Genomic DNA, 18,741 nt, shown 5'->3' with positions numbered 1-18,741 from the left:
CACACACACACGTGTGCACAAAAGATGTTGGGATAATAATACCTTAGTGATTTAAAATGTTAACCAACTTTGACTCAGAATGACAGATAAGCCAGCCAGATAAAAAAGATACCAAAGCATAGGGGCCCAGACAGAAAAGTTTGAGGTTCATTTTAGGTCTTAAACATGTACTTCAGAGTGCCAGGATGTCCTGCCTGAGGATATCAGTCTGCGCTCCGGCTTATAAGGAGTTGAAAGATGTCAGATACAGCAAGGAGCCAGACCTAATTGAGTCTTAAAACTAATAAGTTAAATACGTTTTAATGCTAACAGGCAACTCATGTAGAGAAGCTAAAAAAAAGTAATCTCATGATGGGTGTTAAGTCTTGGTTGTAGCCTTGCGGTATATTTATACACAATATGGAGCTGTGCCACTGCTTGTCAATTAAGGCAGCAGAACAACGCAGTACAGTAGTTGAGCCTAGAGGACATAAAAGCACATATAAGTCTCTCCGTTGTTAAAAGACAAATCCGATCTCCACTTACTAACCCATAAAACTAAAGCCTGTCCAGGCCCCAGCAGAAAGAATCCGTCCTCTCTAAACACTGCGTGGTGATTGGGTGAGCCCAGGGTCCGCCTCCTCCAGACCCCTAGGACTATATAAAGCTACAGCGGAGCCTCTCAGGGGTTAGAGGAATGTGATTGTCGAACAGCCCCCTGGGCCCTGGGCACTGATGCTCTGACACACACTTACATGCGCTCACATTTCCACACACACACACACACACACACACACACACACACACACACCAACTGAACCTGCGCACAGGCTGGCACCCATGTTTCACACTATGGTTGATTTCTCAGAGAAGTACCTGGAAAGGTAAGAGAGTGAGACTGCGGGTGTGTGTGTGTGTGTGTGGGTTCATCTGCACTTTGATTTTTTTGTGCACAATAATTAGAAAAGTAGGAGGGAGTAAGGAAGGAGGGAGAGGAAGGAGGGAGAGGAAGGAGTGGGTGGGTGGGGGGGGCGTTTTGGGTTCCAGAGGAATAGTTGTTCTCAGGCTGGCAGGAGGCGATCTGACCTCTTACATGGATCTCATTTGACAGTCGCAGTGAGGGAGAATCCCCTGTGAGGCTGAAGCGCTCAAACTATTTTGGAGGAAGCAGCTTCAACTTCTAACTCGAGGCTGCCCCTTTTTCTTATTATACTCAGCCTGGATTTCAGGAATAGGATTGCTCATGTGGTCTTTGTGGCTGGGAAGGTGAGTTTGTTCAGAAATAGAGCCCTTTTTTTGGTCTTGATTGAGTGAGACCGTGAATGTGATGGCGTTATATATATATGCACAAAATTTAGGACAATTCCCTTTTTCATTGTTCTTCTAGGAATACAGTGACTTTCTTGGCGAGGTACTTTTTCAGATTTGTGCAAAGGGCATGCCTTTCTCGCTCCTTTTGTGTTTTGCTTCTTCTGTTTTTGGATAAATCATATCTGGGGACTCACTTGTCACTTTGGCTATAAAGAAAGTTGTTCCTGTATCTTTTTGTTTAGATGTTATTCAGTGCGTTTCAGACACACTGTCCCAGCCCTTTGACCCTTTACACGCACACAGACACACACACACACACACACACACACACCCAGGGTTATTTGTGTATCGGGTCCTGTATACTCTTCACAGGCACACAGCCTTCTGTAAATAGTGAGTGGCAGAGGGAATGAAAACATGCCGGAAAGTTGCTCACCTTGGGCTGTAGCTCCCCCCTTCCCTCTCCCCATTCCTCTCCTGTACTCATCGCTGTACCCCGTGTCTCAGAGGACAGGTTTTAAGGAGGGTGAAGCCCCCTCCATCGTGGGAAACAGAGCCACAAGAGGCAAACAGAAAAGCGGGATGAAGTGGAGCAATGGATTTGCTCTGTGCTTGTCCAGTACATGGTGCTCTGCAGTATGTCTGTCTGCAGCTCTTCCCCCATGTGTTCCCGGAGCCTTTCCCTGGGAGCGCGGCCTACTTTCACAACACCAGGAATAGCCGGCGGGGTGCTATTAGTGTGTCTAATGTGAGCCAAGCAAAGTGGGAATAAGAACGTGGAAACCTACAGATAATTGCGGCGCTGAAGACCTCTCGCTCCTTCACACAAGTAGATAGAGCTGTCTGTCTCTCTTGCACAGACACAGACTCACAGATGCACCGTCTCTCGCACGTGCACACACACACACACACACACACACACACACACGCACACACACACACACACACACACACACACACACACACACACACACTCAGGGTTATGTGCATGTGTCCTGTCCTATGTACATGGACATACTGCAAATAGTGTGCTCATGGGGCAGTGGAGCAGAAATGTCAGGGTGACAGCATATTAGATCAAAGATCATCCTAATTTGATAATCTTCCACAGAGCATGTGTTGCTCCTTTAGCAGATTAGCTCTTAAGTGCAGTGGGTCGGTGTATATGTCAAATGGAGTGTGACAAATAGCTAATGGTATTGGTACTCAACGGGAGAGAGACGGTAAAGAGGAAGAGGTGGCTGAAATGTCAAATTGAGACGTACTGTGATTGAGATAACTGCAGGAGGTGCCATTAATACATAATGAGCAGAGATGTATAGAGTACTTGAATATTTTGCCAAGTAGAAGTACTGCACAGAGTTATAAAGTAATGGTGCTCTAAAATTTTCTCAAGTACAACCAGACTACTTGTTACTTTCCATCTTAGTATGGTAATGTACATGTATGTATATGTCTGTACTTTCCATGAGGTGTTTTTTGATGCTTCTTTGTCTCAAAAGTGAAAAGCTTTATCGGCATTAAGAGTTTACCCCCTTTCCATCTGTGACTGTATTTCACAGTCCCTTTCTCAGTCCCATTTTAAAAACTATTTTAGGATTAGGGTTTCATCCAAGCTTCACTTTAGGAAGGTTTACCAAATGGTGGTGCTGTGCCTTTGTTTAGGCAGTTGTTTAGGTAATTTGGTTCAGTTGGGTAGCTAACTTTGCTAACTTCTGGTGTTCAAGCAGTGCAAACTGTTACACAAGTGGTAGTCTGTGTGTCATATGGAAAAGTTTGGGGAATATCCCGGAAGCCTGGTGAGGCAGACCAGCCACACTTACTGTAGCCTTCTGCTTGACACTGTAGCGGAGCCGTGAGGAATGTGTCCTTGCCTATATTGAGGGAGATGGAGTTTGTCGCCCTCCCATAACCTATGGCTGCTTTTGCCGCCCAAATTACCTAATAATAATTGAGGCAGTTTCATTGATGGCCATAGCGAATAACCTCTTCATCTCAGCCTGGCTCCAGAAACCTCACAAGTCACTAACATACCCAGACTTACAGAAAAAAAAAAACAGATTTCCTGCAATCTGCCTTTCTCAATGTCTGGCGGTTTGAATGAGGAAGCTACACAGACTATCACTTGTTTTAAAGAGTTGTTGAAGTTTCAGTTCTGTGTTCTGGTTTCCAATAAAACATGAAGAGTAAAAGCATTGTGCATAAGTTAAAGTTATTTCCAGTGTTGACTGTAAAGATGGAGCTAATTAAAGTCACCCTCCAGTGACCTCACCAACGTTAAATAGGCCTAAAAACAGTAAAACAGTGCTGCTGGAGGGCTTAGAATATTAACTATTTGTGCTTGCAGTATCCCGTGTCACCCACAGGGTGGCAGGACAGAGACATGAAACCCCCTTCACAGGCTAGAGTTTTGACATCATCGTCACATCACTCCCACGTGGGCTTGGCTCTTGAGCCTGCATTGAACCAGACGTAAATAATAAATTGTTTTTTCATTTGGCCCACAAAATACTTTCCAGTCTTCATAAAAAAAACTAGTCTTTCACTTCCTCACATGCTCTGGAAAGGGAGAGGCTCTCTTTTCCAACCCATGCACAGCTCAAAGCCAAATTGCCCTGAGTACAATCTAAAAACAGAGCATCTAATAAATCCTGCCTCTGATGTTATTATTTTATTTAATTGCAAGAGGGCTTTTTATTTGGGTAATAATGTCTTTCAGGCTGGCAAGTGTGAGCTGTTGACAGGAATATTGCTTTAGAGCTGGCAGACGCTGCTGTTTCCATGACACAGAAACCTGACTTTTGTTCAGCAATTCTTCTCATCTGGTTTAAGCCAGTTTCATACAGGACACTCAACGTTATTACAATCAGTGAATGAGTCATCTCTCCCCCAATGGCGCCTTCTGAAAAAAATGACTTTGTGTTTGGAAAAAGTCAATTGCGGGCGTTTAGGTAAATTTTGATCAAGAGGACGGAATTCATTAGGGGCTGGTTGAAAGGCTTTTTCCGGTTTCACAATCAATTTCCTGATCTCTCTCAGAGAAATGCGGTGGCATGCAGTTGAGGCTGAGGAATGAAGGAAGAATGAAGAACCCTCCTTCATTCTCTCTCTCTCTCATTCTCTCTCTCTCTCTCTCTCTCTAGTAGAATTTCAGCTCCCATTTCCCCCCCTATCTCTTGCCTGAGAGAAGAAAAAAGAAAGAAGAGATAAGAAAAGCAGGAGAGAGAGAGATGTAACTTTCTCATAGCCCTTTCTAGACACCACACTAAGCCATGCTTTTCCTTTTTTTATTTATTGCAGTGGAAATCACTCATTTGGCAATCCACTCTCCTGCATTTCACATACACACATGCTTTGAAAGAGGCCCCTTGTGGTTCTGTAAATGGACTTGAGTAGGCTGTAGAGGCCCAACCCCTCGACCCAAACAGGCCCAAATCTAAACACCTACAAAGCCACACACACATCCCGATATAAAGGAACTATTCAGCCGCTGGTTGCAACTAACAACAGCTCATGTAGTTGTTAAATAGCATCCCTTGTTGCATCATATGTGTATCGTACTTACGCATGCCCCTGCCTTTCCTGGCTGGAAAAACTCACAGTGGACAGCTGACTGTGGCATTCAGTTCGGCTGCCACCCTATGTGACCATCACACATTTACACATTCATAAAGTCTCTCTCTGCCTCTCTCTCTCTCTCTCTCTCTCTCTCTCACTCTCTCTCTCTCACCCACACACACACACACCGGTGGAGACAGGGACTCTTTCAACACCTGTGACTGGCACAGGATGAAAGCACCAGTGAAGCGGACATGAGCTGGCACAGGTGCAGACGGGTTCTTCTTTGGAGTGTATGCGCGGGTGTTCATTCATCACTCCCCATGCATATTCATGTATGTGTGCTAATCTGCATTCGTGTGCACTTCCACCCCCGCGTGTGCGTGTTTGTATGATAAGCGTCTATAATTGGAAGCCCTGTTTCTTAATTTGGGCTCTACATGCTCTCCTGGGGCCTCTGGGGTGGCAGTGGGACAGCTGACAGTGATTAGGCCAGCACACACCACGGCACTGCATTATTAGCGGGCCAGCCAATCCACAGTGGAAATCAAAAGCAGGAACTCAGGAAATGGGTGTTGAGTGAGGTCACATCCCAATGAGGCAGCACGTGCTCCGGGTCGGGAAAAGCCAGGACACGCACCATGGGATTATGGGAATGTGCAGAATCCTATTGGAGCCCATGGGGACCGAGGGTTGGTGCATCACCTCTTCCGGGATTTGGGATAGGGTGGGGCAGGTGCACCGGTGGTCTCTGCGCGAGATGGTTGGAGATAGGTGCAATAGGTGAGCCGGGTGGCTGGGAAGATTTCGGGTGCTGGTGGAGGGGGGCAGAGGAAGGAGGAGGTCACTGTGCCCTGTTGCCTCGGCCCTGGGTCAGCTCCCTCTCAGCAACCCCTCTAGGCACATGGAGAATGGCGTGATGAAACAGAGGAGTGAGGATTGAGTCTCTCTCCTCCTTCTCTGCCACATTCACTCAGTCCCTGCCTAGGAACCTGTCAGGGACAGATCTACAGGAAAGAAACAGAGTGATAGAGAGATTAGTTGGATAGGAGACAGTGACACGAAGAAAGGAATAGGAGCTTGTCAACGGCGTATCAGCCTTTTGGAACATTTCACCCCACCATACCAACGTACCTTGCTGAAGACTAAAATGTACAAAACATTGAGATTTATTTTTCTTCAACTTTTCTTGCATTTTGTGGGTTTGATTTCGCATGGATTGGACTTGCAGCGCTGAGGAACTTGAGTGGTGTTTCCCCATGCCTTGGATTGTTTTGATTGGATTTTGGACTGGAGACTCAACCCATTTTTGTCTCTTTCTCCCTTTCTCCCCATCTCTCTTTCTTTCTACCTCTTCTATCTATCTTTCATTTCATCTTCAATTCATTTCTCTCTTTGTCCTGCCTCAACTTTACCCTCGCCTTCCGTTTCTTCTGAATTCATTACTCAATCTTTCTTTCACTGTTTCCTCTTCCCTCTCCCTCCAACTTTCTCTCCCTCCCTCTCTCTCTCTTTCTCCCTCTCTCTCTCTCTCCCTCTTTCTCTCTCTCTCCCTCTTGTTCTATCTCTGTCTTTCCCTTTCTCAGGGCCAAAGACATGAAGAATCGGCTGGCTTTCCTGCGGCGGAGGAATGAATCCCCAGGAAGTAACCCAGCCAGCAAGTTAGACAAATCTATGAAGTCAGTCAAGTAAGTGTCCACTGCCAGACAGTGTGTGTTTGTGTGTGTGTGTGTGTGTGTGTGGGTGGGTGGATATGTGTGAGCCCATTTCCTGGGTCTCACCACAACCGGTGATGACCTGGCTTGTGGAGTGTGCTATGAATGAATTGAAAAAAGAAAGGAAGGAGAGACGGTGCATGTGAGGATGGGAAGTCAGCTTCAAAAGGAGAGATAGTGAATTGATTGTATGCAGGGTTTTGTAATGATTTATGATTGCCCCCCCCCCCCCCCCCCCCCCAGCTAAGATGGTGATATGATATTTGATGTAGCCGCTAATGGCCTGTTTAGTAGTTATGTGGTATCAAAAATACATATTATTAATTTCAGTGCCTGGATTTTGGTGGTAGATCTTACAATATAATAGACTGAACAAATTGTGTAAGCTGAGCATCCTGTCCATATCTATTCTTAACTAAATATCCATTTGGACATAAACATTCACAGTAAATGTCTTCTATAAAGTTACTTGAAAGTATCAATACTGTGAAATGTAATGGTATTATTACGCTTTTCCTTATATCATCACAATGCACCTTGCAGTTCAATAAACCAATGCATCTTCTCTCAGCAATGCATGCTGAGAGGAAGTCAGAGGTCTGAAAGGCCAGCAGGAGGTCCATTGTTGTTTCAGACAGCAGCTCATACATACAAATACAACTTACTTGTTCTAAGAGAAGAGTCAGAGACAGAGAGAGGCCAAGTGATTAATTTGCCTTAGGTGCATTAGCAAAGGGGCGTCATTGTTATGTATATTTTGAAAGACCACATGCAATGTATGTTGATTTGTCACAGACGCTGTCTGCTAAAAATAGAATCCATCACAAGTGAGGCATAGAAAAATGTCCAAATTGACCAAATTCTGCCTAGAATTGCATTGCTCATTGCTGTGTCAATGAGGGACCCAGATGTGGATTGGAGTGAGACGCATGTGGCATGCTACATAGCACAGTAAAGAAAGAATCAGAGGGAGCCAAAGGAAGCAGGGGGCGGACAGAGAAACTGGTGGGAGGAGGTCCATAAAACCTGACAACACGTCCCCATTGGCTGGCTAAACCCCCGCCCCTCCCTGCCTTCCAAGTCGCAGTGAGTGGGCATATAAAAGCCTAACCCCCACCAGAGTCAAGCAGATAGACTCATGACTCGCGCGTAGTGTCGCAAGCACTCACAGCCACAAGGCACCAGCGAGTGAGAGGGGAAAGACGATTGAAGACAGAATAGAGAGCAAAGGAGATCAACAGAGGAATATCTACTGCTGCATTTCCACTCATCTATCCAGCACAGCATAGAGAAAGTTCTTCGGATGGGTCACACAATGAGAAATCTGGCTGAGATGGGCTTGTTAAAGAATCGCTCCGCTTTTATCTGCAGGCCCACCCCGGAGGAGGCGCTGAAATGGGGGGACTCGCTTGACAAGCTGTTGGTACACAAATGTAAGTTACTTTTATTTTTTTCCATCTTTTTTCCATCCCTCTGTCTTCTCCCTTCCTTACATGCATGGGAATTATCATCAGTAGAGGAAGAACTGTGTCTTTTGGTTGCATCGTTTTTGCCATGTTCTGGGGTGCAATGTGGTTTTAGAGAGACTTAATTGGAAATTGAGAGTGCTGCACTGGGTGAATACTTGTACTGATCTGAATTAAGTACACCAGCGTGTGAGCATTATACTGCAGTCAATTGCCAGTGTGCTGCAAGCCTCCCTAATCCCAATGGATAGAGTGCATGCTTTACAGAGAGAGAGAGAGAGAGATTACAACAGGCAACTCGCCAGCGTGTTGCTATATTTGTTTTCCATAATTTAGATTCTCGTGGTGTGCTGGACAGACAAACTGTCCACATCCAATTCAAAGTGGAGAGCTGGCATAGCCGGTTAAAGCCAGCGATATCTCTGTTCCCCAGTTAACAAGGAAAGATTAACGATGCCATTTACCCTTATCTCAAGGCTTTGTTGTCCTCTCTATTCTCTCTGTTCTCCTTTTCTCTCAGCCTTTCACTGCACCCTCTCTCTTCCCCTTCTTCCCTCACTCTTGCTCTCTGGTATGAGGTAATAGACGAGCGCTTGCGTTGGTTCTCCTTATCAGCGTGGGGGTTTCATGGGAACGGAAAGGTGCAGGCGAGAGCAGAGGGTGGGACACAGCTTCCTGCTATTCTTTCCTCTAGATGCCTTCTTCCTCAAGTCGTTAACTACACCGAAACTTAAATAGCCTTATGAGCCAGAATTAGGCTGACAAGCAATCCCTGCTCCCCATACGCATGGAGAGACAGCCATCTCTTTTGTCCATTCACTCCTTGGGTGCAATGAAGTCACGCTGAACAGTATATTGGAAGGATTGGGTCAGAGGGGTGATGTCACTTAGAGGATGTGTTGTGGCAAGGTCCTGAATACGTGCTTCAGTGTTGGAGGTCTGCATGTTTCCAACCGCATGACTCAAAAGTCTTTGTCACGGAGCTATTTTGGGTGCTAAAACTCTTTAGCTGTGGTGTTGCCATGGCACTCTAGGCAAGTCGTCTCCCCTCGCTCACTCTCCTCTTCTGCTCTCTCTTCTCCCTCAGATGGTCTGGCAGCGTTCAGAGCTTTCCTGCGCACAGAGTTCAGCGAGGAGAATCTGGAATTCTGGCTAGCATGCGAGGAATACAAGAAGATTAAGTCGCAATCCAAGATGGCCTCTAAAGCCAAGAAAATATTTGCAGAATACATCGCCATCCAGTCTTGTAAAGAGGTAAGTGAGGATGTAAACAACTTGAGATGGACACAGAAATAAAATGGCATGAAAGAAAACTATGCACACAAACACACACACACACACACACACACACACAGTAGATGACATAAATTAGTCTAATATATTCTCTGTAGCAATCAATTATTGATTACCTTGACAAGCACTTATCCTCCTGCTTTCTCATCAGGAAAAAATACTTAACAGGGTGTCTCACTTAAAATAATGCTAACCCATATCCTCATGCAGCTAAATAGCAAATGTAGTCTTTCTGGCTGATGTGAGGTGATAAATGTGGAAGCACAGTCAGAATGGGTTCTGTGATGGGGGTGGAATGAATGAGCTAGAGAGGATGTGTAGTCATGACTGATAAACTGCCTTGACATGCATTTTCCCTCTGTCACAGGTTTAGTCGTGCAGTCTGTGAATTGCGATACTCACTTTGTTTTTCCCTTGCCTCTGTATTTTCTCTTCCCCTCAGGTAAACCTGGATTCTTACACCAGAGATCACACTAAGGACAACCTGCAGAATGTGACACGCTCCTGCTTCGACCTTGCACAGAGGAGGATATACGGGCTGATGGAGAAGGACTCGTACCCACGCTTCCTGCGCTCAGAACTCTACATGGACTTAATCAACCAAAAGAAAGCCAGCTCCACTTCCACTTCGTCCTCATCGTAAGAGACCAGAGAAAGATAAAAGGAGAGATCACAAAGAAAGAGATGACAATGATGAAAGAGAAGAAAAAGGGGCAGACACTTGAAAAAAGCACGGGGTGGGGGGGGTGGGGGGTTGACGTCTTTGCCTTTTTTTCTTTTTCCATTTCTGCCACCCTGTCCACTATGATTTTTTTTGTTGTTATGGTGTGAGAGGAGGCGGCACGGCTATGGCACTGCAAAGGAATGTTGTTTACACAATATGGATGGATGGATGGGTGGATAGATGGATGGATGGATGGATGGATGGAAGAAAAATGCTAAAGCCCATGATCGAGCGCCGGAGCAGGAGCTGGACGCTTGTCTGATCACTGTCATTTTTTGGTTGCCTGGTTGTCTGTTGTCAGAAAAATGACAAATACATTTTTTTCCGTATTTAAGTTCTTGTCCAGATGTACTGGAGAAAAGGAGGGGGTGCTGAGGAAACCCTGCAGACATGAAGACAGTCCGGTACTGTTTTGTCACTTTTTTCCTTTATTTTCTCTTAGAACTCCCACTTTTACTCCCCTCCTTTCCTCCACCACGTCCTCTTTAAAACCAGTTCAAAGCTGTTGGTACGACGCAAAGATCCTTTTTAAGTCCTTTTTCTTCATCAATGTTTTTTTCTATCCGTCTCCCAACTGTTTGATGGAGGGGAACAACAAAATATTTGAGTATTTGATGTCTAAATGACTGGATGAAAAGTAGCATTTTGGCCCCGTTTCACATACTTTCCTTTTGAAGAAGCACACACACACAAAAACACACACACACACATGCACCTCTGTTACACACTGCATCCGCTCATGGCCCTTCTCCAAAGGGCTCCACCTTATTCCATTCATCCAAAGACTATGGAGAGATGCCATGAGAGTTAGAGGGAGACAAAGACGGAGACAGAGAGATGGGCGGAGGACACAAATGTATAAATAATGAATGGACTGAAGCTGTGAGGAAACGCAGACATGTGTCACTCTCACATTAAAAGATGTCAGAAATGGAAAAAGGACTTTCTGCCTGTCTCCAAAGACTGTTTACAACAAGGAAAGGAAACACAAGAAAGGCTTAAAAAAATGTTCCTACGGCCAAACAGCATTTCTTTTAACATTGTAGCTCATTCTGGACTGAACGGATGCATTCTCAGGACACTGAGGCACTCAACTATGAAGGTTCCCGGCTTGGTTTATCTTCTCAAACGTTTCCTTTTTTTCTACACATTAAATGTTTTTATATGCGTTAGGGTTCAAACCTGCACTCCATAGGTATACTGAGCAATACTTGAGAGATTGCTCATTTCATAGACATAATAGAGAAAATAACGCTTCATGTTGTACAAAGGTTTGCCTATTTATTTAGATTAACTTGCTGGATGCTTTTACCCCACCCTCACCTCCTCCAAAGCACTCAGCTGAAAGCCCTCGCTACCCTCTTAACCACCGAACAGGTCCAATGCTGTCCTGAACTTTAAGTGCAATATATTTTTTTTTTATTTTTGGTTTTTGTTCATTTATTTGGATAGTTTTCAATTTTTATGGGGAAGACGAACGGCTTGAGCTCTGTATTAACTTTATTTGTTAAGAGAAAAAACTTAGAGCTATAAGGTTGACTTACAACTTAAACTTAAAGAACCATGAGTAGTTTCATGAATTTTAAGCAAGTCATTCTAACTGTGTGTATAACCCGGCAGCAGGCAGCTGGGGCGTTATGGTTGTAAATATAATTCTTTAAGAAAACTATGTGAAAAAGACATACAAAAAAAAACAAACAAAAAAAAACAATAGGTCTCTGCAGGTGATGAATGTGAGACCTGGCTGTATTTATGTAAATATGAGAGACTCAAAGCTATAAGATGACATGTATTGTTATAAATGAAAAAAATAGGTGAGCAAGGGCAGCTACAGTCTGCCCTTTCCCCTGGTCATACACTGCTTGTAAGGAGTTTTATGAAATGCATTTTATCATTTTCACTGTTTACAATTCAAAAACGCATCTCCTATGATAGCAAGTGAAAAAAGTAGAGTACATTTGGTGTCATTGCTAATGATGAATAAAACAACCAACTGGTGAAATAAGATGTCTTGTCTCCTTGCAGTTTTCTTACAATGTGTATTTTCTACTGTGTCCGTACATTAAGGCTAAGCACTGAGCACTAGCCAGGACTAACAAGCATTCAAGAGCACCCCATAGGTTCCCTGCACTAATTACACATACTGCACACCGGTGTGAAGTGGCTAAAGCAAACTGCAATATGCACAGTACTAAATCATCCTCTTTTACCTTCTTCATCGAGGACATAGCCCTGCCTCCAACTTGACTTAGTTGCACAAATGAAAAACACAACAGGGTGGGAGGGGGGGGGGGTAATCTTTGAGACGGGACCTGAGAACATCAAGACTAGGTGCTCAAGCCGAGCTTTGTTGTTTTCTGTTTCTTCTGCAGGGTCGGAGGGTTGTCGGGGGCGGGATAGGAGGAAACAGTTGGAGCTCTGTGAGGGGGATCTGTGTGTGTGTGTGTGTGTGTGTGTGTGTGTGTGTGTGTTTATCTGGGGTGGTAGGGGGTCTGAGCAGTTTGAAGTATAGTGTTAGAGACAGTAACAGATAGTGACTAATCTTCTTTACTAGCCACCATCTGTTTTGGCACACACAAGCAGACACACACACACACACACACACACACACACACACACACTTCCTTCTCTCCAGTGGTATTGTCTTCAGTGTTTCTATCTCTCCCTTGGCTTGTTTCCTGTCTGTCTCTCTCCCTATTGAGTGTCTCTTTGTCTTTTGTACATCCCCTTATATCTCTTTTCGCTGGCCTTTTATGTCCGCTCACAATAGCGGCCCTGGTCACGAGCTAGATTCTTTTACCAAATCCTTTTGTTGAAGTTTCCCTCCTCTCTATCATCTGTGTAAACTATATCACAGAGTCCGTCATTGTTCAAAAGTGCAGCCGTCACGTGAGCCACAAAACACACCACATCACGTTTCCTGTCCTGATCTGTTTTGTCACGTTAGCAACCAAATGTGGCTGTCAAGATGTCCTCCACTGTGGCAGCCTCTCAGTTCTATTTCTCTTGTCAACTGAAAATATTTCACTTGAATATGGGGTGGCAATAGATGAATGCTATTATCCAAGGTTTTTTCAGTATTGTGTGATAGCACAGGGATGTTCATGTCTTTTCATGGCCTGCTGGGCCAAAGGGAAATTAGATTTTCCTTTATCTGTATGACATCGCTCACAGTGCGCAGTACATATAACTGAAAATTTAATTCAAACATATTATTGTCATTGAAGCCTTATATATACAGTATCTTGTATTACTGTGATTTCCTCATACAGTCCTGGAACAGAAAGATATTGGATCAGTGTGTGTTGCTGACTAGAATCTTAAGTGTCATAAATATTTGATACTGTTTGAGAACTGTTTTGGTACCTTAACATCAAATCCACATTTTACCTTGAAGCGCCCCAGCAGGACCTAGTTTTGGAAAGGGGTCGACAATCACTGGAGGGTTTCAGCTGCAGGTGTGTACAAAAAAACCATTGTGCATGCAGCATGATAACGCTTCCAAATTTGTCTTTGTGACAGTAAGTTATTTTGGTGAGATTTGTTTATATAACTTTCATATCACGCTGCTACTTTTTAGAAAATATTGGTGAATTATTCAATCCATTAAAGGATAAGGCTGGTGTTTTTTAATGCATTGCTTACCGTCAACAAATCCTATGAAAATAACAAAATCAACAATGCGTTTGCTCTACTCCTGTTACTTTCTGACTTCCCACGTACCATTTTTAGCCGTCAACCCGGAAGTCATTGGCTCCAATTGTAAGCTAAAAACCTTGAAATACAGCTCACAAAGACATAGTTTCCATTTTAAAAATCTGTTACCACGAAAAGTCAGACTGTTGTAGTTATTACCAAATCAAATTCAAATGGGAACAAATTCTTCATTACGCTGGGGACTATTTTCGGTACTACGGAACTACTTTCCTGAGATCGCAAAATGTTTACAGCCAGCTTATTAATTATTAATTATTTGTTAGAGGAAAAATCGCGATGATGAAATATGTTGCTCAGAGCAACGGCATGGCTCTTTGACGTGTTTTTAATAGTTTTTTAATACAATGGAGTTCTATGGCTGCTGGGACATGGCTTTATTGGGCACCGGCTACATGGACGAGACTTGTTGGCAAAACAAAATCATTGTTGATTTTGTTATTTTCATAGGATTTGTTGACGGTAAGCAATGCATTAAAAAACACCAGCCTTATCCTTTAAGCAGTGAGGGAAGAGTAACTTATATAATGCCGCCATCATTCTGAGGATGAGCATTCAGTGTTTTATGTGCAGCCAAGAGAGGGTTACTAAAGGTTAAAAAAAATAAATGTTTCTTCCAGCACTTAAATAAAGACATACAGCTGTAATTTGTAATTATGTGTTATAATCAAGTGTAAACATTTCAAGTTTATACATGATTATATAGCTGTAGCAGTCTTAGGACATGCTGTCTTTCTGCAAATCAAATTTGAATTTGTAAACTAAACCTTTCTGCGTTATGACTATTTAAGTAGCCTACATATTTATATTATAGTACTATGTTATTTTGCTTCTTCAGTGATAATATACAGTACAATATTGTTATAATGGTATGTTCAAGTTCAAGTTTGTTTATTTGTATAACCCTTTATCACAAACATGTCCCAAAGGACTGTACAGAGAATGAGCCTAACTGGTCTAACTGATTAACAATCAACCGGACAAACATCAGGGAGAGCAAGACATTTGGCATGAATTTGTATGGTTTGGCTAACTTTACATCCAATAACATCTGCAGCAAACACATTCCTGTCTACTTGCTGATTTTGTGCCATAACTAATCATAATGTTGAATTAATTATGAATCCTGCAATACTGAATTGTAATGGAGCATTTGTGATTCCAAAAGCACATTAAATTCAATATATAGATCAACATTCATTCTTTGAGATACATTGTTTGTATGCTAGCCTCTGTCCTAAGTGCCCTCACATGAACAACCCTATCAAAAACAACCTGTTATATTGTGTACAGGGCTCATCATGCAGGTGGTTTGAATTATGAAGTACTAACTCACACACATTTCAAATGCTGTCGTATTGAACTCACTGGGGTTTTTCCTTTGCCATTGTCTAAAAACTCCAAAACATGTTGTCTCACACCAAACACACACACACACACTGTGGCCTGACTTGAATGTATATTTGTGCCAGCAATGGGGGGGCTTGAGCCTTGATTAATCCTTAATTCTCTGCTCAGCCTATCCCGCCAACTCTTGGCAGGTTTGCAAAGGAAACACCACATGTACCCAGCTGCCACTGCTGACTGGATGAACCTCTCAGTGTTTGCTGGTTTGGGAGTATGTGGGGGTGGGGTGTGTGTGTGTGTGTGCGTTGGGGGTGAGGGTGGGGGGTTGTCATTAGGGTGTTTATGTGTGTTCCTGTGGTGAAGAGACATGTGTGTGTTACTGTATGTGTGACGTTAGCATGTGTTGTTTGTGCGGCCCTGGTAATGTTGGTGTCCTAAACAGGATCATACAAAGTCACCCACCCTTTGACTGAGTCCTCCTTTAGGCAAGGAGGGGGGGGGGGGGGGGGGGGGGGGGGGGGGGGGGAAGGAGGGGAAAGGAGGGGGAGAAGAGGGGGAGAGGAGGGGGGGAGGTAGGTCAGTGCTGCTGTAAGAGCGCCTGAGCCAGCCATGGACTGACACTGTTTGTGTTGGGGTGATTTGTGAGCCATAATGCTTATTGGGCAGCAAGTGATCCATATGATTTGGTGCGTGTGTGTGGGCAGTATTTCCATCTGTGTGTGTGTGTGTGTGTGTGTGTACAGTAGGGATGGAAACAGCTGTCACCCACCTCCTCCATGGCACAACTCCCTGTTTTCACACCATTTCACCCAGTGGTGGTGTCTTTTGTCTCCTGTCACGCTGAGCAGCGTGTGTATGATCCATGTCTGCTGCGCATTCTCGCACTCAAATTCAAAATATGAGGTTGCAGTTATGATTTTTGATTATTACTTTTGTATGCCTCTCTTGTGTCAATTAATGTTAGACACCATGCCATAGATCTCTTGTTTATACGGGTGTCAGGGGTAAGAAATGAACCAAAGCAACTGGTGGTACTATTTTGCTTTCAGTGTGGATCCACGTGACTTAATTTTGACTCACATTAAAAAATTGTAAATAAAATGACCCTTGGCAAATTTAGACTATCAAATTGACTGATAGTGTGTGTGTGTGTGTGTGTGTGTGTGTGTGTCATGCTTAGTGTTATTTTCTGTTCTAAGTGCAAATCTCTGTTGTCCACACTTCTTTGGTGGTTATGGTAACGTGTGCACGTGTGTGTGTGTGTGTGTGTGTGTGTGTGTGTGTGTGTGTATATGCGATGTTTGCATGTTTGCACTACTCTATCCCTGATGGGCATAAGGCATAACACCTCTCTAACTTAACACTAAATTTGGCTTTATGCAAGTATTGCTGATGTGTTTTCAAAACACCAGACATGGAGGATTTATTTTAAACTGGATCATGTTGTCCAGTAATAAACTGGTTACGTCAAGTAAGGGTCAAATGCTCCCTGTTTCCATTTGTTCCTTGAAGTGTTTGTTACCTTTTTGTAACTGAATGAAAAGATTGAATACAGCAATGAATACAAATAATTTACTTAGTGTTATCCGTTCAAAATCTTGTGGGGTGCATCCAGTTTTAGCTGTCTTTGTACCCAGAGGAGCATAGCACCTGGCATCAATCAAATGGAAATGTTGTTTATTATTATTGAAATGTTTCTGATTATGGGGATAATAGACAAGAGTATGCTCAGCCTCTTACTGCTGCTGTTGTTTTTGGTATCAACCCTAATTTGTAAAGCCTGTTCTGCTGATGTTCTATGTGATATCAGAAAGGGTTTTACAACCTTTTTCTGGATTGATGTAACCACACCATGCAGTGACCCAAGAATGGAAATGGCACATTGTCCATAGAGCCTGACCACTGTGCAAGTTAGAAATAAAAATAAACTTCTACTCCAAGAAAGAGAAGTTATGGGAGCCCAGCTTCATATTTACATTTTTATTCAAAGCCTTACAGAATAGGGATTAACAATGGGAACATTGGATATATGTTATACAGATTCTCATCTCCCACTTGGGAATGAGGTCATGTACCTGGGGAAATAAATATAGCATAAATCTACAGTATGTACTGTCGTGCTAAATCAAAACTGCAATCTGAAAATAAACAAGTACAGAACCTGCACAGACCCATGGTGGCTCCAATGTATATCACAGTACATATAGTCCTGCATAATTATTTTTTGTTTTTTGAGATGACCTATGCCATACACTACATCTTTTGATTATTGAATTAAAGGAGTGAAGTACGTGTAGGTAGGTACATGACAATGAGTGCATTAAAAGTGCATGTGCTTTATTTTTGTGGATATCCACAGTAGCCAGACTACCAAGGCCACATTTGTTTTTGTGGGCATTTGGGGGGTTTTGTCAAGGGTTTGAGAGCTACAGCTTCATAGGTAGGCTTTATAAATTCTCCATCTGTAATCACAGTATTTCTTTCTGTTTGAGTTGTGTGGAATAAGTTGCAGTAATGAGGTGTGGGCTGGTCTGGTGCAGATATATGATCAACTTTATGATCAAATGTCACTGTCATCTGGGAGTTAATGATATATTTTTAATTGCAGTCATTGGTTAGAGTTAGGCCTACATTATTAGAATATCCAACTGCACATTAAAACGTACACTGGCCTTCCATATCATCTTGAATGACAGTATACAGTATTTGCCCCGCTAATGAATCCCTGGCATTTCTTGCATTTGCAAAGCTCCAAGCTCCTATTGTGACAGTAGTTTACAGGGAAGTGATGGTATTTATTGTATTGCCACTAGGGGTGCGCCGATTCAGTGATGATGTTTTGGCATGTTTTGTACTGTATGTTAATGATGTAGTGTAGCGTTAAGGTAGTTGGGCTGCTGCTGTGGTTGCTGAATTGGTTGAAGTAGCTTACTAGCCTCAATATTAATATTAGGCAGCCGTATGTTGTGAACTTCACTGTAAATCATGTGTATAATGATCTAGTTTTGTAACTTTACCTGTGATAAAGTGAGTGCTGTAAATGTTTCTGGGCTCCCATCCCTCTCTCTTCGGTGCATTGATCCAGGCGCAGTGGCTGTCGTCGTCCTGAGAGAATGTAAACATTCTTACTTTTGAGAATGTGTTTGTGCAGTCCTTAGAAGACCCCGAACACAACATGAGCCAAAGTTTTGTATCTATGATCTCCAGCAATCTGAGGTTGTTTTCAAGTTGAAAAAAGCTTGCAACTTCCTAGTGTAAACCACTGACCGGATGTGTACAAGGGTTTTCACCCATAGCAATGCGAAAGCATTCAGATAAAACTATCTATACTAAGTCAACCAATATATTGTACAATTATTTACTAGAATTTAAAATCCATACTAAATTATCTTTTAGGCCTATGTGCAGCCAACATCATGCAGGTAGCGTCAGTCAGTAGCAGTACTGTCTATTGGGCAACTTCTGGTTTTTACAAGTCTTATTGTACATTGCTACACAATTTTTTTTTTGTTACACTCCCAGAGGTTATACTCCCATGATTGAAAACAGGTTAAATATTTTTGGTAAAATGTGAATCCCTCTTACAGGCTGCATGTGTAGGGCAAAGGTCAGATGTGGTCTACAGCACTCCACA

The 18,741-nt window shown here is 43.1% G+C and overlaps 1 protein-coding gene across 1 annotated transcript; it reads left to right on the top strand.

Annotated features, from left to right (window-relative positions):
• The first annotated feature begins 765 nt into the window (after positions 1-765).
• Positions 766-12,038, top strand: LOC139642869 (regulator of G-protein signaling 3-like). The gene is made up of 5 exons (XM_071517907.1): positions 766-863; positions 6,435-6,536; positions 7,935-7,996; positions 9,117-9,283; positions 9,765-12,038. The coding sequence occupies exons 1-5, from the start codon at positions 820-822 to the stop codon at positions 9,963-9,965; spliced, it is 576 nt and encodes a 191-aa protein (XP_071374008.1). The 5' UTR covers positions 766-819; the 3' UTR covers positions 9,966-12,038.
• Positions 12,039-18,741: the final 6,703 nt, after the last annotated feature.

Source organism: Centroberyx affinis, unplaced genomic scaffold (genome assembly GCF_046629955.1).
Source record: "Centroberyx affinis isolate AG114_WGS23_722 - 3 ecotype Tasmania unplaced genomic scaffold, CSIRO-AGI_Caff_v1 ptg000539l_1, whole genome shotgun sequence".
Taxonomy (NCBI): Eukaryota; Metazoa; Chordata; class Actinopteri; order Beryciformes; family Berycidae; genus Centroberyx; species Centroberyx affinis.
The sequence above is the reverse complement of the archived record's forward strand: the minus strand, read 5'-3'. Positions and strand labels throughout refer to the sequence as shown.

Excerpts from the sequence above, each read along its gene's own strand:
- LOC139642869 (XM_071517907.1), top strand. The coding sequence starts at position 820 with ATGTTTCACACTATGGTTGATTTCTCAGAGAAGTACCTGGAAAG. Across the intron at positions 6,537-7,934 it reads AAATCTATGAAGTCAGTCAA|GCCCACCCCGGAGGAGGCGC; the intron begins GTAAGTGTCCAC and ends TTTTATCTGCAG. Across the intron at positions 7,997-9,116 it reads CAAGCTGTTGGTACACAAAT|ATGGTCTGGCAGCGTTCAGA; the intron begins GTAAGTTACTTT and ends CTTCTCCCTCAG.